Below are 22,756 nucleotides of genomic sequence, written 5' to 3' on the forward strand. Positions count from 1 at the left end.
GGTGGTATAATAGATATAGTTACGTGAATGACTGGATATAAGGGGGGGTACCCATAACTGTAAAAATGTCCAATAAGTGGTTGACTACAGGTTGCAAGCTAAGGAAAGAGGTCTGAGATGAGAGAGATATATTCGGTTTGGGGAACAAACTCTGGAGAATACCATCATCTTTTAAACAGAGGAAGAGGAGTCTAGAAAGACAATTGAGAAGGAGCAATTATAGAGGCAGAAAAAAAAATAAAACAGGAAAGACTGGTGTTATAGTAACTAAGGAGAGAAGGGTTTAGAGAAGATGAAAGTGAGGTACCAATAATTTCAGATCAAATAGAAAGAGGGTTTAACTGAAATGTAACCACTGGATTCGGCAACAAGGAGGTCTTGCATGATCTGAGCAGAAGCAGTTTCAGGAGACTGTTGAGGATGGAAGTCGGATACGTGAGAAAATGGAAATTTACAATTAGACTATTCATTCTAATTGTTAAAAACAGATGCCAGAACAAAAATTAGGTATGTGAACTTGATAGTATGAAAAGGAAAAACACCCAGCTTAAATGAACAGTCTGAAAAGCCTCTCTGACTTCACATGCTGAAAGATAAATGCAACTTGTTGTGACCGTCCTAATGCTTTCGAAGCACTCCTGAAAGAAGCTGGCTTTCAGAAACTCACACCAAATGATCTGGGCTGACTGTTAAAAACAATACAGAAGGGCTTCCCTGGTGGCGCAGTGGTTGAGAGTCCGCCTGCCAATGCAGGGAACACGGGTTCAAGCCCTGGTCCGGGAAGATCCCACATGCCGTGGAGCAATTAAGCCCATGTGCCACAACTACTGAGCCTGTGCTCTAAAGCCCGTGAGCCACAACTACTGAAGCCTGCGCTCCTAGAGCCCATGCTCCGCAACGAGAAGCCACTGCAGTGAGAAGCCTGTGCACTGCAGTGAAGAGTAGCCCCTGCTCACCACAACTAGAGAGAGCCCACGTGCAGCAACGAAGACCCAACGCCATCAAAAATAAAATAAATAAAAAAAAAAAAAAAAAAACAAAAAACAATACAGAACAACAAAAGGGGTGTGATTCACAACCTTCCGTTAAGTGAAGTAGATCACATAACTTAAAGTTAATTTTTCTGTGTCATGATTACATGCTTCAGTTTTGTTTTGCAAGGAGCAGTTAAGTTCCTTGTGGGTAAGGACCACAGTTTCTAAACTCCCCAGAGTGCCTCCCATGGTGCGAAGGCAGAGTGGATGCTCTCCAGGATCCAAGTATAGGGAAGTGGGGTCACCGAAATATACAACTCACCTGTGTTGTACAAACCTCACAAGGTTCCACCACATACATCACATCAGTTCCACTTGTAAATTTTAAAAAGCTTATATTCAGCAATACAAAAAACAAGGTGATTAATATTTGGGAAACAAAACTTTTAGAAAAAGAAAATGAGAGTGGTTAGAGTGAGGCCAAGGCTTTAGCACTGTCTCCAGCACAGTGCACCCGGGGAGGGCAGGCAGAAGTTAGCAGCATGAGGACGTAGTTTTGTCTCCTGGGCAATAAGCTCTGTAGCAGAAAGGGAGCTCTCTGGAAGCTGACTAGTTAATTCAAGGGGTCTAACTCTTGCTTCCTTGCCTGAAACTTCATGCCTGATGAAGATGGGTATACTCGTATATTCACAGTTAGGAGACTGCAGGTGTCCTGACCTTTGCAGGTCAAGCCCTGACAGACGTGCCAAGGCGCAGGGGTGTGTGCTGCTCTCCTTCATCCCAGTCTCCTCTCACTGGTCCCTTAATTGACTCCCTCTCCTTGTCTCCCCCTCCCCACCCAATTTCCTTTTCTTCCCTTCTCCCTTGGGTCTTTCTTCTTTGTCCCATTTTTTTCTCCTTATGTAGCTTCTGCCTACTTCTGAGGCCTAGTTTACACTGTCCCCACAGGCCAGGTGGAAAATAGGGGAACTTCCCTTGTGGGCTGAGAAGAAGATTAGATCAGAGCTTTGGGACTTTCTCCAGCATCAGCAGAACCAGACGGTAGAGACTAGGAAGTGGGAGCGGCCCACCAGTGTGGGTACTGCTGAGGCTGGCTGGCCCACGGCAGGCATGAGGACACCTAGCATGGCCTGGCCACATCTGTCCCGGCCCTGGGCACCTCAGCCCTCAATTGCTGCCCCTGCCCATGGAGAGGCCAAGGCTCAGGGGCACGTAGTGTGGAATTTCTGCACAGCTGCATTCTTTTTCTTATTATTCAATATACTATAGCTTTTCAAACAAATGCCAATAGCTAAAGTTCAAACTGAAGACCTGTAAGTTCATGTGTTCTCATGTACTTGACATTTTAGCTTGTATTTAATGATATTCTGGTATCCCAACCTTTTGCTTCCTGATATTCTAGAACAAATACCCATGGTTCTTAAATTATTTTCTACTTAGAATAATATGATGTTTTAGAATTTGAATTTTTATAGTTGGAAGAGACTTCAAACCTCAGCTAGATAACCCACCCTCTTGATTTTATAGAAAAACTGAGTTCCAGAAAAGCTAATAATACATTTAAAATCACACTTATTTTATAACTTATTTATAACTTTCTTTTCTTCAAAAAGTATTTGTGGGGGGAGTTCCAAAGTCATATAACTAGCTAATGGCTAAGCCAGGACTAGAAATCAAAATTAAATCTGATTTCACCAGTCCACAAATCTTTTTTTTTAATTAAATTAAAATTTTTTTAATACAGCAGGTTCTTATTAGCTATTTATTTATGTATTTATTTGTTTGTTTATTTATTTATTTATGGCTGCATTGGGTCTTTGTTGCTGCGCGCGGGTTTTCTCTAGTTGTGGTGAGCGGGGGTTACTCTTTGTGGCAGTGCACAGGCTCTAGGCAGGCGGGCTTCAGTAGTTGTGGCACATGGGCTTAGTTTCTCAGCGGCATGTGGGATCTTCCTGGACTAGGGCTCAAATCCGTATCCCCTGCACTGGCAGGTGGATTCTTAACCACTGCACCACCAGGGAAGCCCTAGCTATCTATTTTATACATATTAGTGTATATATGTCAATCCCAATCTCCCAATTCATCCCACCACCACCCCCGCTCCCCGCTTTCCTCCCTTGGTGTCCATACATTTGTTCTCTACATCAGTCCACAAATCTTTCTACTCTTCCACATGGCCTCCATTCTGAAGGTTCTCTGTAACTAACATTAATGGTAAAGATCATTGATTATTGAGATAACCCAAGGTTCTCAGATCCAAAGGCATGCAGTAGCTGGCATATTTTTATTCTATGCAGAGATGTACTTTATAAAACTTTATTATGACTAGCACTGGGGATAACATTAGAGAGTTGGCTTTTTAGAAACTGAGCAAGTGTTTCCTCAGTGTAAATCCAGCATTCTTAACTTAAATTCTATGTATTTTTAATGAGAAATGATTTAGAATCCATAAGAATACTTACCTCTAACACTCAATATGCCAATGGTTCACAAGCTTTCTCCCAATTCCCCACTCCTAATCATCCTGCAGGAGAATAAACTCATGTGTTACAGGATTTCCTGGATATTGAAAATGGTCTAAAGTGCTAGAAGTAGTTTTCCTTTATTTAGCCTAAGAAGGCAATAAAAAGGGTCAGAGATGCTATGAATTAATTACAGGAAAAAGGGAGTTAGGAAGGGAGAAACAGAGTGAAATGGTGAAAAGGAATGAGCTTTCTAAAGATTTTTACCATAGCCTCAGTTTTCTTTTATGAAAATCTATTTCCCTTTTGTACCCTTTAATAATTTTGGCCAATTATGATCCAATTAAAAATATCTACTGCATATCTACTATGGTCAAGGCACCTACAGCAGACACTAAAGGGAATATAAAGATGAGAACTATAGTCTTGGCCTAAAGAAGCTTATAATAATAACATATCAAGTACAGTTACAGAAAGTTCATTAAAAATACAGTGAAAAGAATATTGGGTTAGATATCAAAAGACTCAGCTTCTAGACTTATCTAAATTTATTAACTGTATAATCTTTGGTGAATCGCTTATTCTCTTTCATTTCAATTTCCCCAAAGGTACTTTATCTCACAGGATTTTTATTAAGGCCAAATACGATAATCTCTCAGCAAAGCACGGGAGAAAAATGGACTTAGTCTTGGTCTGAGAGAGACCTACCTCCCCCCATTTTGTCTCATAATGTTTTTTTTGTCTCATAACTTTTATTTTGTCCTCTTAGTTTAAAAGTATTTTATATATATACTCGTAGTAGAAAAGAAGTGCATAGAGAAGAAAAAATCCATAAATTCAATGATTCAGTAACTCATATAACCATTCCTAATATTTTGATTTTTCAGTCTTTTTTTCTTTCAGTTTTTTTTTTTTCAATGCATCTCTCAATCAAGACAGGCACAGGTAATCATAGATATCAAATTGAATATACAGTTTTATGCACTAAATCATTTTAACTTTATAATAAGCATTTCTCATTTCATTCTTTATATCATAATTGTTAATGGCTCCACTGATAGTCTATCATACAGATGTACAAAAACTCATTTAACATTTTCCTAATGTTTGTTACTTATTTGTTAATATTAATAATGGTGTTGTTGGGGCTTCCCTGGTGGCGCAGTGGTTGAGAATCTGCCTGCTAATGCAGGGGACACAGGTTCGAGCCCTGGTCTGGGAGGATCCCCACATGCCGCGGAGCAACTAGGCCCGTGAGCCACAACTACTGAGCCTGCACGTCTGGAGCCTGTGCTCCGCAACAAGAGAGGCCGCAACAGTGAGAGGCCCGTGCACCGCGACGAAGAGTGGACCCCGCTCACTGCAACTAGAGAAAGCCCTCGCACAGAAACGAAGACCCAACACAGCCCAAAAGTAAATTAATTAATTAAAAATGCTTTCACCAGTTTGAAAATAATAATAATAATGGTGTTGTGATAACCTTTGTATGAAAATATTTGCCATTTCCAAATTATTTCCTTAGGGTCAATAAGTCAAAGGGTATGAACATTTTAGATCTTATGAAATATACTCCAAAGTTGTATTTCAGAAGAGCCTGTAGCAATTTACAGTCCCATCAGTAGGGGTCAACAGTGCCTGCCTCACCAGCATTGAATACCACTATTTAAAAAATACTCATCTAGGGCTTCCCTGGTGGTGCAGTGGTTGAGAGTCCGCCTGCCAATGCAGGAGACACGGGTTCGTGCCCCGGTCCGGGAGATCCCACATGCTGCGGAGCGGCTGGGCCCGTGAGCCATGGCTGCTGAGCCTGCGCGTCCAGAGCCTGTGCTCCGCAACGGGAGAGGCCACAACAGTGAGAGGCCCGCGTATCGCAAAAAAAAAAAAAAAAAAAAAAAACTCACCTAAAAATAAAAAAAAAATTAAAAAAAAATTTTTAATAGAAAAATAAAAATTACACACAAATTTGGTGTGTTAGTTTTCTATTGCTGTTATAACAAATTACCACAAACTTAGTGGCTTTAAGACAACACTCATTTATTCTCTTAAATTTCTGTAAATCAGAAGTGCAACATGGGTCTCACTGAGCTAAAATTAAGGTGTGGAATGGCTATGTTCCTTTCTGGAGGCTCTAGAGAAGGATATGCTTCCTCGTCTTTCCCAGCTTCTAGCAGCCACCTGCAGTCCTTGGCTCCTGGCCCCCCTCTTCTGTCTTCAAAGCCAGCAACAGTGGTTTGAGTCCTTCTTACACTGCATCTCTCTGACTTCCTCTTCTATCTCTCCTTTTAGGACTTTTGTGACTACATTGGGCCCACCTGGATAACCCAGGATAATCTCCCTATTTTAGGGTCAGATGATTAGCAAACTTAATTCCACCTACAATCGTAGTTCTCTTTTGCCATGTAACAGAACACATTCACGGGTTCTGGATATTAGAACATGGACATCTTTGGGGGATGGGGGTGTTATTCTGTCTGTCACACTTGGTAAGGCCAAAAGGCATCTCCTTGTTTTAATCTGCATTTCTTTTTTTGACTACTGGTCTTTTTTCCCATTGGTATATTACAATTTTTCTTATTTTGAATGAGTGCTTAATATATTTATTTGTATTATTTACCTGTTCTTGCCCTTATTTTGACAAATATTTTCTCCTGTTGGTCAATTTTGTTTTAAGCTTAACAATTTGTACACTCAACAGTTTGTAAGTGGTCAGATCAATTTTTCTCTTTATAATTTTCCTGTTTTTCATGTTTTAGAAAAAAATTCCTATGTAGAGATCAGATAAATATTCCCATATATTGTTTTCCAACTAAATATTTAACCATTTAATTCATCTGAATTTATTTTGATGCATGGTATAAAACGAGGATCTAAACTGATCTTTTCCTCCTAAATAGCCAGTTTGCCTGTGGTAGAGACAATAAACTATCCCCCAGTGTCCATTCTCTTTATTTTCCTTTTAATTACAGAGCACCCTAAGTCCGTGCTGGGGTGAACTACAGTCTGCATTTCCAAGCTCCCCCTGCAGTGAGGTGGGGCCTTGTTACCAAGTCTGAGTCAATATGATGAGAGTGGGAGGATTTCAAGGTCACCTCCTTGAAGATAAAATGCTCTTCCTGGTCTCCCTCTCCCTCTTCCTGTGGGATGAAATGTGACTACAGTGTAGATAAATCCACTCTGGACTGTCCTGCCAAGGCATCTCCCTAGGGAAGCAACAAGATAGAGGGAACTTAGGTTCCTTTGTAGAACAGAACTGCCTAGGCCCTGGCCCACCTGCCAACTCTGGACTATCACATAAGAAAGAAATACTATCTTGTTTCATGCATTATATTTTGAGACTCCTCACTATAACAGCTTAACTGTTCCCTGATTGAGAAATTAGCTCCAGAATTAGGATTCTGCATTCAGAAAGGCATAACATATTTGGCACTGACTTAGTGGTTAGGCTGCAGGCTGAAAAGGCAGGTGACTTGTGAGATGCAGCAAAACCACTGCTTGTGATTACCTGGAACTGGCTGGAAAAAAATCAGAACACTACTCTGTTTCCTGTCCCTTGCTGCTTTTAGGATGGCACTACAAGAGAGATGGAGCCAGGCAAGTGGTAGCTGGTTTGCAAGCACAGATGGAAGGGACAAGAGCTCTGCTAAGAGGGTTTCTCTCTGCCCAAGGCCTACTATCCAAATTTAATGAGAATCCAGGAATTTGAAGCCTCAGGTTGCTTCTGTATCCTAAAATGGCAGGAAATAACATCCTTCAGAGCCTGTCTAGCAGCAAAGATCAAATTAAAGGTGTTATTTTCCTACCCAGGCCTTTTTTCAGATGGCATCCCGGTAGCCACCACGAAATTGAGGGAAAAGGGATGAGCTGAGCACAGAAGGAGTAAAGGAAAGGAGATTCAGCAGGCGTAAGAAACACAGCCATAAGTAAAAATCTTTGGATGTGGTTACATTTACATGAACCCACTGGATGTATATAGAGAGGCCTACTAAATGTTTGAGGGAAGTGTATCACCAAAGACACTGCAAAACGGTTCTATGAAGCTTTAAGATTGCTTGATTCCTAAAGTAATCCTGAGGTCCCCAAATCAGTATCAGGCAGAAAGTGAAACACAACAGCTGTGTAGCCCCTAAGAATGACATAGCCTCCAACTTCAGGTGTATTCACTAAGAAGAATGGACCAAAAAAGAGCCTTCCCAAGGACAAAGCCAAAATCACAAAGAACAATCAAAGGGGTTACTCCCAGAGAACCACAAAGACCTGATAGAAGCCAGAGACTCTGGATTTTGAGTTGGATGCAATAACTGGACAGGACTGTGGGTCTTCTCCTTTGAGGGAAGATGAATATGTTCTTTGCATGGGAAGAGGGGGTACATGGATACATGGAGACATTTGATAGCAGCGACTACTGTCTCCTTACATCCATTTCTCCCTTTCTTTTGTTATAGCATCCATGCATTTTTTGTTGTCATTTCTTAAATTTATTTTCAAACCAACTTTGTTACCTGGGACAGAGAACAAATCCTCCCACTTCTACAAAAAGAAATCAAATATGACATTCCATGGCAAAAATGAGACTTCCACAATCTTCCTAACAGGAAGTACTTGTTTCTAGCTGAGATTTCCTACCCAGAGGAGTACTGCTTAATTTAGTGCATTGTACCATTATTTCTGTTTATGCTGTGATAGCTATATCTTTTTTTTTTTAAGCATCCTTGCATTTTAACCGGGGACATGGCTGCTGAGCTACATTTTCAGCTTCTCTTGCAGATACGTGTGGCCATGTACTAAGTCTGTACCAATGGGATGTGAGTAGAATTGATACATACAGCTTCCTAGTCTTCACCTAAAGAGGTAGTCACTTGCCCTGGATGTCCTATTTCCCCTTCCTGTGGGCTAGAATGAAAGCACTGATGATGAGCCAGCTTTGACCACTTGGACAAGGATATCACCCCAGGGGATGTCAGAACAACAGAAAAGGAACTTGGGTCCCTGGAACAGAGCTGCCTACATGCCTGGAGCAGCCCACTATCTTTTAGACTGTTTCTTGGTAGGAAAATAAACTTCTATTTATTGAGCTTGTGTATTTTTTATCTCTTTACACAGCTTAGCCTATGCTTTACAAATACACAGACTGTCAATAAGTGTTGACTGCCGAGTTATGAATTTAAATAATGAAATCTGAAATCTGCAAACCAACATTTGTTAAGAATGCCTATTATGTTCATTTTCCCATTCTCTTTTCAAAAGTGCTTATATTTTTATATTATTTTATAAGTTAGATATCATATTTGCAACACATATTTTTCCTAGTTTATATTTTAATTTTATAATTTTTTTTGGAAGCATGAGGGTTCAAATGTTTATGTAGTCAAATCTACAAATCCTTCCCTTATGATTTCTTTCACTGTTTTTATACTTGGAAAAGCAATCTCTTTAGGGATAAGATTAATTTTCCCTTACACTGTTTCATTTTAAATATGAAGCTAATCAATCCATCAGGAATATATTTTAATGCACGCTGTATGGTTAAGTATCCACATTTCTTTTTCTAATACGTAACCAATTTGCCCAAACACATAATAGATAAATCTATTTAATAAAATATGCTTTATTTAGTAACCCTACTGATTTATGTGTTTATTATTATATGTTAAATTATTACCAATGTCTACTTCTGGCCTATTTTGTTCCTGTAATCATTCTGTGGCAGATAAAATAATCTTTTACTTGTTTGTGCCTTTCCGTATTAATAGGAAAAAAAATCTATGGCAAATCTTTATTCAGAAGAAAGGAATAAACAGACATTTGCAACAGACTTTGAATATATTCTCCATAACTTTCAACTCAGTTTACTCTGAAAATCCTATCAACATTTGTGATTATGATTATGTACAGTAAGGAGAGACAGGGTTATAAATCAGGGAGGGGGTCTCAGGGGATTTCTGGATTTCTAACCTGGGGATGGGTACACAGCTGTCTTTTTCATGATTATTTCACTAAACTGTACATAAATGTTTTATGTACTCTTCTATATGTATACTATATTTAACAACAAAAAAAGTAAATTTAAAAATTCATATATGATATTATAGGTCCTTAGAAGAAATGTCTCAGAAATAATCACATTCCAAAGACAATCAAAGGGGAAAAAAAGTATCTTCCAAAAATCTAAAGATCACTTTACATATCTTCTCTTGGCTTTTTCCCCTGTTAAATGCTTATTATGAGGAGTTAATCTCCTACCAATCTTTCTTATCTGAATCCCATCTGACCATCATGGAGAAATATATTCATGAAATCTGACCTCTGGAGTTTTAAGAGTCAAATTGCAAATAAAACTATTACATAGAAGATAAATCTTAATCTGCTTTAAAATAAGACATTAAAAATATTATGTGATTATACTGTAGGATGGGCAGGCACAATGCAGTTACTATTTAAAGTGAGGATGCTACGTACCTAGGGCAGTCAGGTTGTCAAACTTAAAATGAGTATAAAATTAACTAAAGGAGCTTGTTAAGACTAAAAGAGTAGGACTGGGGTGGGGCCCAGGGATCTGTATTTTTAATAAGCAACTTATCTGTGGACCATACTTTTAGAACACACTGATCAGAATCCTATGTGTTTTACAGAGAAGAGTCTTTGTTCTTAAATCTACCAATTGTTCATTTTTATATCAAAGGGTTTATATTTCTATACGGGGAAATTTACATATAACCCTTCCTTGCCTTTCCTTCTCTTATTCTCATTATTGAAGATCTGATGTGTTCATTTTAGTTTCTCTTAACTAGTGTTTTCAGTCCAAAAGGTGATATATTCACATGGTAAAAATATTCTCAAGCAGAGAAAAGAGTATAAAACAAAAAGTAAATCTCCTTTCCACCCCAGACTTCCAGGTTCCCAGGCTTCCTCCTCAGAAACAACCAATGGTAATGGTTTCTTTCAGAAACAGTCCTTACCAAATACATCCCTCCCACTTTTTTCTAAGTAGGAATATATTAAACATAACATTAAAAACTTTGTCTTTTATAAAACTCAATGATATATCTTGGAGATATTTCCAAATCAGCACTTACAGAACTTTCACCTCCTTTTCACAGCTACACACTATTCCACTATATACTTCACCATCACTAGTCCTTTGTGGAAGACATTTGGGTTGCATCCAGCCTTTTGCTATTACAGGCAAAGCCACACAAATGTGATTTTCCTTACAAACTGGTAGAGCTTTATATGTGGGCTAATTTTCTAGAATGACAAGTATTGGGTTAAAGGACATGTGCATTCTGAATTTGATAAATACTGCAAAAATGCCCTCTAAATAGGATGCCCCAAATTGGTTGCACATCAGCAATGTCTATTTTTCCCTATACCCCGGGCAACACAGCACATTATCATACTTTTTCATCTTTGCCAATAAGCAGACATATAATTGCTCTTTTAATCTTCATTTCTTTAATTATTTTTTCAAATGGTTTGCCTCTTCTTTTAAAAAAATTAATTTATTTATTATGGGCTGCGTTGGGTCTTCGTTGCTGTGCGTGGGCTTTTCTCTAGTTGCGGTGCTGTGGTGGCTTCTCTTGTTGCAGAGCACTGGCTCTAGGTGCGCGGGCTTCAGTAGTTGCAGCTTGCGGGCTCTAGAGCGCAGGCTCAGTAGTTGTGGCGCATGGGCTTAGTTGCTTGGCGGCATGGGGGATCTTCCTGGACCAGGGCTCGAACCCGTGTTCCCTGCATTGGCAGGCGGATTCTTAACCACTGTGCCACCAGGGAAGCCCTCACTTCTTTAATTATGATGAAGTTGTTGAGCATCTTAAGATTTGTATTTCAATTTCTGTAATTACTTGCTCGTATCTATTATCCATTTTCCTACTGACTTGCTATTTTTCTTATTGATTTGACAGAGTTCTTTTCAACTAAGGACATTATCCATTTGTCTTATTGTTGCAAACATTTCACAGTTTTTAACTTGCCTTTTGACTTTGTTTTACAGTGTATTTAATCATGCAGATATTCTACATTTTTATGTAGTCAAAAGTATTAAGCTTTTCTATGGCTTCTGGGATTTGTGTCTTAGTTGGAAGGTCTTCCCCATTTTAAGATTATTAAAAATGAGTCTCATTTTCTAATACTTCTATGGTTCATTTTTTATATTTAAATGCTTGTTTCAATTGGAATTTACTTAAGTGGTAAGGCAGAGATTTAGGGCTCTTCATTTTTTTGTTCAGATAGCTGAGCAACTATCATAAAACCATTTACTAAAGAATTAGTCTTTTCTGGTATGGTCATTTTAAATGTAATATTGCCAGCTACAAAGCATTTCACAATGGAGCGTATTTCTAGAAAATCTGTGTTTACTAGAACCATACTATTTAACTATCTAACACATGTTAGTAATCTATTGTTAATATTTATGAAAATTACACTGAATTGAAAGATAGTATGTTATGAGAATCACTGGATACACCCTATGATTAAAAGCAGATATGACCTACTATAAGTTCACCTTCTAGAAGTTTGTAAATTGTTTACTGGGCATGCTATATCATATTTCACACTATAAAGTAATGCCATCTGGTGCGATAGAGCAATGCCACCTGTAATTTTTTTGGTATGATTTGCTTCCCAATCATAGAAAACATGCTTTATAGTTCATTATTCTAAGTTCTTTATTTATTTGTGATGTTAATAAAAGTAGCAAAATAATTTTTCTTGAATTTTCATTGGTACTCTGCAGTTGAAAGAAATATTGATACTATGAAGAGGTAGACCACCGTTAGGAAGGTGGTAATAATAGTTGTATTGAGGAAAAGGCTTGTCAGAAAGCTGCTACTCTCATGTCTTTAAGATTCATAGAAGATAAAATACAGGAGGTAAAGGGTGAAGGGACACTGTTCAGAAGGCTGGGTCAGAAGCTCAAAAAGCTCCAAGTGGAACAGGGCACAGAAAAAGATTGCTAAATACTTGTTTCAGTGCTAGCCAAATGCATATTAAAGGTCTCTATCCCTTCCTCTTCAGTGTCAGATGGAGACTGAAGCTTAAAAGTGGTGATCTATTGAACCTACTAGTCAAAATACTCATTCTAATTGCAGCATTTTCATTTTAATAGCTGCATATGCATTGTTAATAATACTGCTCTAAAGAAATAATGTATGGACATAAAGTGAAATCTCATTTCAAGGGGATAATATCCTAACATTCCTTACAGGTGAAGGCACAAAGACGGAAAATTCAACTTTTACTTTCTTTTTATGGAAGGTTCAATCTCTCGTAACTTTTTTTTTTTTTTTTTTGCGGTACGCGGGCCTCTCACTGCTGTGGCCTCTCCCGTTGCGGGGCACAGGCTCTGGACGCACAGGCTCAGCGGCCATGGCTCACGGGCCCAGCCGCTCCACAGCATGCGGGATCTCCCAGACCGGGGCACGAACCCGCGTCCCCTGCATTGGCAGGCAGACCCCCAACCACTGCGCCACCAGGGAAGCCCTCTCATAACTCTTTATTTTATTTCTCTTTCTTTCCTTTCCTATCTTTGTTTACATTTCTTTATGAGCTCTATTTTTCATACCATTTTCTCTACCAACAGAGTCAACTCTTTATTATTCCTATAATTTTATATCTGAAAAGGATATGAAGGGATATAAGATTAGAGAGAAGCAATAGAATGGATGGCCCAAACAGAAGAAAAGCTAACAAAAATACCAGTAGGCATTTTTAAAGAATGCATTGTTGAATTTAAGCTTACACTGAAATCTGTACTTAAAGACTGTAGATGCTTAAAAAAAACTGGATATTTGAAAAATTAAGAACATCTCAAACACAATGAAACTCATCTGTTAAAACCTCTCTCAGAAGGATAGGAAATGAAGACCAATGTTCCACAGGAACCCAAATGATTTTGCTATCTGCCTTTTAAAATATGAAACACATGTACTCTAAATTTTCTGGAAAGATAACGTATTTTGAAAATTTGAAAAGGAACAGCATTTATTATTTTTTTTTAAGATTTTTTTTTTTTTTTTTTCCGGTACGCGGACCTCTCACAGGCTCCGGACACGCAGGCTCAGCGGCCATGGCTCATGAGCCCAGCCGCTTGAAAAGGAACAGCCTTTATTTTGAAGTGAAAAATTCTGTTCCAAATGAAAGTCAACATCTTATACCTAAAATCCATTCCTTCCTCCTCCTGTGCCCCATGTCTCTGTTAATGGAATCAACAATTTCAGAGTCTCCAGAGTGCAACCTCAATCATATCACCTCTGATATCTTTCTCTCATGTTCTCTCTCGCATCTGTGCTATCCTTTCCATTCCTACAACTTCCCAGGGCAAGGGAGTCATTCTGGACTCCTCACTTTCTCTTATTCCCTTTATTCAATCCACTGGCAAATCCTTCAAAATATAATCAGAATTTGACCACTTCTCACCACCACCACTGCCATCACTATGGTTCAAGCCACCATCATCTCTCACCTGGTTTATTTTACTGGTTCCCTACCTGGTCTCCTCACTCTTGCCCTAGACCTTCAACATCAGTCTATTCTCAATAAAGGAGCCTGTGACCATGGTTCTCCTCAGCTCAAAGCTGCTAATGATCTCCTAGATCAGAAAAAGGTGAAGTCCTTACGAGGTCTTGAAGGATCTGTTCTCACCCTCCTGCCACCACCCATAACTGCGCTAGTCTAATTTCCTCCCACTCTTCCCATGAAGTCTCTGGTTCAGCAGCTCCAGCCCTACCAGCCTCCCTGCCAGGCGTGCTCTTCCCTTTCCACCCTTTATACTTGCTCTCCTCTCTGCCCGAAATGCTTGTCCCCTACATAATGCATTGTCCATTCATTCCTTCAAGCTTTCTCCCCAAAAGGTATCTTCCCAGGAAGAGTTTTTTTGCCCATTCTTTCTGAAATTTCACCATCCTTCCGCTGACATTTCAAATCCTTCTTTCCTATTTTATTTTTCTTTCCATAGCACATACTATATATTTAACTTATTTATCTAGTTTATTGCCAGTCTCCCCAACTGGAATGTAAACTCCACGAGGTACAGATTTTTCTATTGTGTTTTCTGCTATATTCCCCATGTGCAGAAGAGAGCTTGGCACACAGGAGGAGCTCAGTGAATTTTGTCGAATAAATGAACTAATAAATGAATAAAGAAATAAAAAAAAACAATGACTCCAGCTTGGGCTCTCACTGCATCTTTCCAGGCCTCCTGCTGGCACTCTCAACCCTCTATAATCAATCCTACAGACTTCAAATCAATAGTTTACCTTATATATGTCTGATCCTATTGCTGCTCAGATTAAGGACCTAAGTGACTCCCAACTGTCCAGTGAGAAACTGCAGTTCTACAGGATGGCATCAATATCCTTCACATTCAGGATACCCTTTTCTAAACTCATCTCTTTATGTTCCATTCTTACGTCTTATTCTGTACACCAGTGTCTCCCAAACTTGAGTAACTTATGCTCCTTTTTAAGGGGAAAAATTTTCTCAATGGCTCTTAAGGTCAAATCCAAAGATCCCAGTTTGATAAACACTAGGAAACTGACATCCTGGTTGATAAAAATGTCTTTTAATTACAGATTATTATTGGCTAAAAAATCTTTTAATATTATAACCAAAAGGAAAACAAAAATTTTTAAATCTTCATATACCCTGCAGCCGCTGAGAATAAATCCATGGACCCCAGGTACAGAAATGCTGCTGTACAGAAATGAAGCTACCTACCCATCCTGGAAGAGGCCTGTGCTTACCTGCCTCTGTGCCTTTGTTTCTGTTGTTCCTCTACCCTGGAATATCATTCCCCTAACTGTAGTTATCAAAATTCTACTTATCCTTCAATGCTTACTTTAATTATCAAATTCTTCATGAGCCCTTCCTTTTGAGATCCTCAGCCAAAACTTACCTTAGTCTCTTGGGGCAATTTTATAAATCTTCTATGGCATTAACTACATTATTCTTCCTTATGTTATACTATTATTTTCCCATGGTTATAGCTCCCAGATAGCATGAAGATTAACTTGTTCTCTATTTATTTACACAACAACTAGTATAGTGTCTTCCAACTAATAAATGCCCACTAAATTAATCATGTCAGGAAAAAAAATGCTACTATAAATATGACCCTCTACTGATCTTAATAATGGAACTGTTTACTAACAGCTTATAACCAAACATATATAATATACTCATAACAAAAGAGAAAAATGTGGAGACAAAATTTTAAGTTATTTATATGATTTACCTTCTTTTAAGCATTAAGTCTGATATAGGTATGCATCTTAGACCAGTTCCCAAAACCATAAGGAAGGATGTCAGAAGCACAGTTATCCGAAGACCTAAAAGGAAACAAAAATATCTGGATTATTTTCTATTTTCTTTTCAAGTAAGTCAATGTTAAGAACAAAGATTTTTTACTCAGTCATACTGGTATTATATTCTAATACAGCTTTTCTCTATAACTCCCATTATGGGGGGGAAAAAACTCTCATGCTGAAAATGAAATGATTCTAACTTTAATAGAAAACTTGAATGATCACATCGAGGATAGAGGAAAAAGTTCTATTAGCTCCGGTTTTTCAAAATGAATGGCTAGAATGCTTTGTTCAGATATAACAATAAAAAATATAGAAAATAATTTTAAAAGACAAGGCATTTTAGTTTTATATCTCAAATATAAAATTTCTAATTTTCAAATGTAACCTGTTAATAAAAAAATTCTAAACTGCCCCTAAAAAGTTTTTTAAGAGGATAGAATGCTTTAAATTTTCTCAAAAAATGACAAGTGGCCAATTACTTCTTTTATCTTATAATGAGAACAAGTTTGTTATAGGGTCTTAGGAGATGGTCCATTAGAACCCTCTGATTATTAATACAATAATAGTCTTTTAATTTTTCTTGATTTATTGGATGGGTTTCAACTTATAGAATGATGCTGTTAAAAAAAAAAGCATGGTTTAGGGTTTTAGATAATGCGGATCAGATAGCTTTTCCCTTTGTATTCCAAATACAATCAATTATTTTGAAAATGTGCACCAATGGTCGGTTACATGGATAACAGGGCAAAAGAGAGTATAAAATATAAAAACAAGGTAACCACATGTAAAATAGATAGCTAGTGGGAAGTAGCCACATAGCACAGGGAGATCAGCTCTGTGCTTTGTGTCCACCTAGCGGGGTGGGACAGGGAGGGTGGGAGGGAGACGCAAGAGAGAGGGGATATGGGGATGTATATATATGTATAGCTGATTCACTTTGTTATAAAGCAGAAACTAACACACCATTATAAAGCAATTATACTCCAATAAAGATGTTTAAAAAAAATTAAAAAATTAAAAATAGAATGTGAAAAAAAACTCAGGTAACCAAAAATAGACACAATAGTCTATCTATGGCAGAATAATATAACAGGACTACATCTTCCTACTGTTGGAATGCTACACGTTTCTATTACTAAATCAATGCTGCCTTACTGCTTGTAGCAGTCACAGAGGTGGCTTACACTGAGTATGTGGCAAAGGTGGCAACATTTCTTACAATTTTTTCCAAACTCAGCACCTCCTTGAAACCATTTCACAGTGAATAGACTATTTAATGCAAATTTTCTTTTTTGTTTTTCAGATCTTTCTTTTTTTTGGCAGGGGGAGACGGTTAAATCTTTGGTTTTCAAAGGGCTTCTCTGCTTGAAGGAAATTGGAAGTCAACAAAACTATAATTATGCAGATTAAACACAGCAAGGAAAATAAACTTGAGATTCAGATCAGGCACACACACGCTACACTGAGGGTAATTTGTGATATGAACTGAGCTTTATATGATCTGAATATGATTAATATAATTTGGCAGAAGTAATCTGGTAGAAAACTGTGCTTCTGAGGAACAAGTAATGCATACATACTGCTCATTTACTGTGTCTACTAACAGAACACAGATTTTAAAACCACATTATAGCCACAGGAAATAGAGTGTAATTAATAAAAAGAACATTCATGGTCATAAATATCCTAAACTTGCAAAACGTTGTTCTTATAAGGTTATACTGGGTGCCCTATGAGATAAAATTTTATAGATTTGGGATTATAAGGCTTACATTCTACATGATGTTTATTTTTTTCTAATATTTGGTTTGTAATTAAGGTAAACAGCCACCAAGTGGGCAGTGGGACACTGTTTATGGCCTTACGGTCCAAATAACTAGGTTTCCTATTACAACTGCTGAAAGCTAGCACACTTTTCTACTCAATTATGACTTTTATCAAACATATGACAATATAACAGCTAATACAAACTTTTAAGAATAAAGAAGTTGTGAAAAGCTGATTATTATAAAGCAACCTTGCAGGTACAACTTGTGGCTTGCTTACTTTTAATTGTTGCCAAGTATTACTTAATCCACCTCAGCTGCTGCTCAGTTTTGAATAGAATGCTTTCTTGATATCATTTGGATCTTGACAAGGCAGGACTCTGCAGTTCCATGTAATCAAAAAGATAACAACTGACTTTGGGAAGGAGAGGTATGAGGACCCCAGGAAAATATGCTTATGAGACATCTAGGACCTTCATATAAATAGATCCCAAGTGATTACAGTACTAGGATGTGAGTGCAAAAACCATCTGATGAAAGGTGCAGGAATAATTTCAGAAAACCAAACATGATTGAAAATAAAAATAAATTCTACTCAAATATGGCATCCAGACTCTCCAGGAAGCCCCCTTCCAATGGATGAGATAACTCCTTATGCCAGGAACCTACTGGGTACAGGAAGAGAGTCTCCACAATCGGTGCCTAAAAACACGATGGCAAAAAAAAAAAAACCCCAAAAGCAAAAAAACACCCCACGACACAAACCATGTGTAGTAGATGCACGGAAATGAGGTTGATCTGGTAAAACCACCCTGCCCAGGCCCCACACTTCCACCAGCTGGAGTGAAGCTCTGCTTGTGCCTGGCAAGACCACCAGTCCCTACCCCAACAGCTACAGCCTGGCCTCGCCACCCCGATCTGCCTTGGACACCAGGAGGACTAACCACATCATGCCTGCTTTTCCTGTTCACACTGGTCACAAGAGACCCAAGATACACAGGTCATCCTCATCCCAACAGGGCTTCATGCATAACCAAATCCAACCTCATCACTGCCAGCACCTCAACTCCCCAGATCTTTCCACTGTGACTCCTGGAGCACTCAGAATCAGCGGATCAGTAGAATCCCTATATTTTCAAGCTCTTCACTGTCTTCACCTTTTTACTACTCTGAAACCTCTTCCCTGAGGGCAGTGCTTCCCCAGCCCCTTCCAGATCACTGTGACTCCCTCCCCCCTAAAGCTCCCAGGCTTCTCTCAATGCTTTGACTTCCTCTGGTTTAAGCACTATGATTATGATGTGCCTTGTTGTAGTGTTATGCATGCTGAGATTTGCTTGGTGTGGTTTTTTTCTTCATGCTGTTTCCTCAAACTGGATTCCTGAATTTCTTAGATTTCTGGGTTTATGGATATCATCAAATGTGGAAATTTTTCTGCCATTATTTCTTCAATTTTTCCTCCCCATTTTATCTCAATCCATGCTCTCTCCCTTTACCAATCTCTTCTCAACTGGGACTCTAATATGTATATTAGGCCACTTAAAACTGTCCAGCTCCCTGATACCTGTGGTTTTTTGGTTTTCTTTCCTGTGTTCCACTTTGGATAGTATTTATTACTACATGTTAAAGTTTGCTAATCTTTTCTTCTACAATGTCTAATCTGCTCTTAAATCCTGTCCAGTGTATTTTTTTGGTCTCAGACACAGATTACATCTTCATCTCCAGAAATTTAATGTTGGACTTTTTATGTCTTCCATGTCTCTCCTTAACATGCTTTGTTCTGTCTTCTTGAATATATGCAGTATATTTTTCACAGTAGCTGCTTTGATGTCCCTGTCTATTAATTCTATCATCTGTGCCATTTCTTGGTCTGTTCTACTGATTGCTTTTTCTCCTCTTTATGTGTTGTATTTTCCTCCTTCTTTGCACGCTTGGTAATTTCTGATTTAGATGTCAGGAATTCTGAATTTTGTTGGGTGATGGAGTTTTTTTTTCAACTCCTTTAAATATTTTTGAACAATGTTCTGGGATACAGTTATTTTTAATCTGTTCAAGCAGTACTTTTAAGCCTTATTAGGTGGAACCAGAGCAGCCTTTAGTTTAGAGCTCTGTTTGTCTTTACTGCCGAGGCAACATCCTTCTGAGTATTCAACCAAACCTCCTGTGTATTATGAGGTTTTCCCATTCTGGCTATTGGGAATGTGAACAATTCCCAGCCTATGTGAACTTCAAGAATTTTTCTGCCTGTTCCTTTTTCATAGTCCTTTTCTCAGACTTAAGTAGTTTCTTCATGTGTAACTGCTAATCAGTGCTCAGCTGAAAACTCAAGAGGAGCTCCCTGCAGATCTAGAACTCTCTCTCTCTGTGAACACTTTTCCTCTCTGGTACTCTATCCTAAGAATTCTAGCTATGGTGGCCTCTTAAGACTTCTCAACTGTCTCCTCGACTTGGGAAAACTGTGGGGCTCTGTTTGAACTACAGATCTCTGTGTGAAGTAACTGTAAGGATCACTGACCTGCTCTACCTTTTGTCCAATGTCTGAAAACCACTGTTTCATATACTTTGATTTTGTTTTCTGTTTTTAGTTGTTTAAGATGGAAGGATAAATCCAGTTCCTGTTAATCCATCATGGCCAGAACAGCCTTTGATCCAATTCTATCTGACTGTCATACTCACCACTCCCTGCTGCAGTTGTCTGCAGACAACCACATACCTGCCTCCACGTCATTCGCCCTCATGGCTTGAAACTGTTTCGGCTCGTTATTACTCCTGGGGACGCTACTTCTTTCATGAATCTGGTGAGTTCAATACCAGATATGATCCTTTCAATATCCTGCTCTCTCATTCCCCTGACTTCTTATTCCACAATCATGCCCTCTACCCTACCTCGGTTGTCCACTCTCTTTGTTATACTCTGACCTTATCTTTACCGTAATTGCATCCACGACATAATCCCAATTTCAAGCGTCCCATTCTTCAACCATGACCTCCTCTCCTTCCACTCATTCCTTCTAGTACTCTAAATTCTTCATCCATTGCCAATTTTGGAGCCTACTACTTTTCCTCATCTACCTCAGGTGTTTCCTTTTCTTCTTTACCCAGTTTAGATTCCGTGGTCCATTGTTGTATCACTCTCTACATAATCCTCTACTCATGGCCTGCACTTTCTTAGTCCTACACACCTGGCAAACCGCAACTCTGGTGATCTCTCTCTCTGCCAACTCTGCCCATGCCTGTGCTTGCCCAACAGAACAGGCTGGAGGAAAACAAACGGCCATGCTGATTGGTCTCACTTGAAATTAATGCCCAGTCACTTAAAGGAGGCCCTCTGAGCTGCCCAACAATCCCACTACAATTTTCTAGTCTGTGTGTTCTCTCCTTTCCTAGGAACTAGTACTACAACTTATCGTGTCTCCTCAATCTTCCAAGAATTGTTTTCCTATCCTCGCTGTCAGGTGGTAATTTTGCTTTCTATTTTCTGTGAACTGTAAACAAAGATAACTCCCACAAGCTCCTACCACCAACCATGTGCATCCATGTCTATACACTCTACCTTTTCTTCTGTTGCTACTGAAGAAGTAGCTGTCGACACCTCTATCTAAGGCCAACCTGTCTACTTGTACTCTGGAGGACTGCATCCCATTTTGCTTAGTCAAGGGCATGGCTACAGCAGTTCTTCCCCTTCCCTCCAGCATTGTCAATTTCTCCCTTTCTATTGGATCCATTAGGATACTGCATTCCAGAGATATGCTTTAGTATCTCTTATCTTTTTTTTTTCTCTCTTTTTTTTCTTTCTCTCTTATCTTTAAAAATACTTTCTCAGTAGCCAGATTCCCCCTGGTTACTCCCTCATTTCTCTGCTTCCCTTTACAGTGTGTTTGACATAATGTCTACACTCGTGAACTCACCCCCACCACTCCAGTGAGACCATTCTTTTAAAGGATACCAAAGATTTCCATGTTGCTAAACCCAAGGCTCTACTCTCAGTCCTCACTAGCTGGTTCTTCCTTATCTTCCCAAGCTCTGAATGTTGGAATGCCCCTGGGCTCAGTCTTCTTCTGAAGCAAGATCCCTCTCCACAGGTGATCTCACTCAGCTCCAAGACTCTAAATACCATTATAGGTTGACAAATCCCAAATTTATTGCTCAAGGAATAAACTGACAGTTTAGCTTGTCCTATATCTAATAGGCATTTCAAATTCCTGATCTGCATGCCATCTACCCCCAAATGCTCCTTCCACAATCTTCTACATCTCAGTAAACTGCAGCTTGGTTCTCCCAATTACTAATGCTAAAAAAGTTGAGAAACATCTTAAATCTTCCCCTTTTCTCACACTCCACCTCTGCCTATCCATCAACAATACCCAAATCCTTCACTACTATCACCCCAGTTGGAAGTCAGCATCAGCCCCATCTGAGCTGTTCCAACAGCCTCCCAACCAGTCTCCCTGCTCTGGCTCTTGTTCTCAAGACAATAGCAGAGTCATCATTTTACTCTTCTGCTCAAACCTTCCAGTGGAGTGAGCCCTCCTCACTCCTTCAAGCCAGCATCCTTACAGTGACCTAGGAGGCCCTGCATGATTTCAGCCTCTCACCACCTCTCTGGCCTCACCTTCTACTGTGGTTTCCCTTATGGCTCAACTCAGCCACAGAAGCCTCATTGCTCTTTCTCGAATATGCCAAACAAGTTTAAGACCTTTGTCTTTGTCCAAAACAGTCCTGTCCAGAATTGACAAGGTAGGTTTCCTTTTTCCCTCAGGTCTCTGCTCAAACACACATTATCAGGAAGTCCTTCCCTAACAGTCTAGAGAGAGTATCACCCAATCACATCCCCTTTCTCCCTTGCCTTGCTTCATTTTTCTCTAAAACATTTATCACCATCTGACACACTAAATATTTAATTTTATTGTTGTTTTTGCCTGGATCTCCTCACTAGAATGTAGGCTCCATGAGGGCTATCTCCCTAGAGCTTGGCACCAATTTAGGTGTTATCTCCTTGTTGAAATTTTCTTCACTAAGCTTCTAGGGCACACTCACTTTTGGTCTCCTATTATCTCACTAGGTAGTCCCCTTTTATCTCCTTGCTGGAAAATGAAAAGGACTGAGAGGGTACAAAACCAATTTCAGAAAGATAACTGGTCTTCTACTAAGTTGGGTGGACCCATGGCAGCAGGAAGACCAGACCTATTCTCTAGGGAGAAAGATACTTTAGTACCCAGGGATACCAGGAACTTACTTTTATGTATGCAAATAGG

General features: G+C 39.0%; 1 protein-coding gene across 1 annotated transcript in view; it reads right to left on the reverse strand.

Annotated features, from left to right (window-relative positions):
- The window catches only part of SLC49A4 (solute carrier family 49 member 4), a gene marked incomplete at its 3' end in the record, with an annotated part of 94,912 nt that overhangs the window by 70,003 nt on the left and 2,153 nt on the right, over positions 1-22,756 (reverse strand). The window contains exon 2 of the mRNA XM_079704640.1: positions 15,666-15,759. Coding sequence (XP_079560766.1) covers positions 15,666-15,759 — 94 coding nt within the window. The remainder of the gene's footprint in view (positions 1-15,665; positions 15,760-22,756) is intronic.

This window comes from Hyperoodon ampullatus (genome assembly GCF_949752795.1).
Source record: "Hyperoodon ampullatus genome assembly, chromosome: 5".
Taxonomy (NCBI): Eukaryota; Metazoa; Chordata; class Mammalia; order Artiodactyla; family Ziphiidae; genus Hyperoodon; species Hyperoodon ampullatus.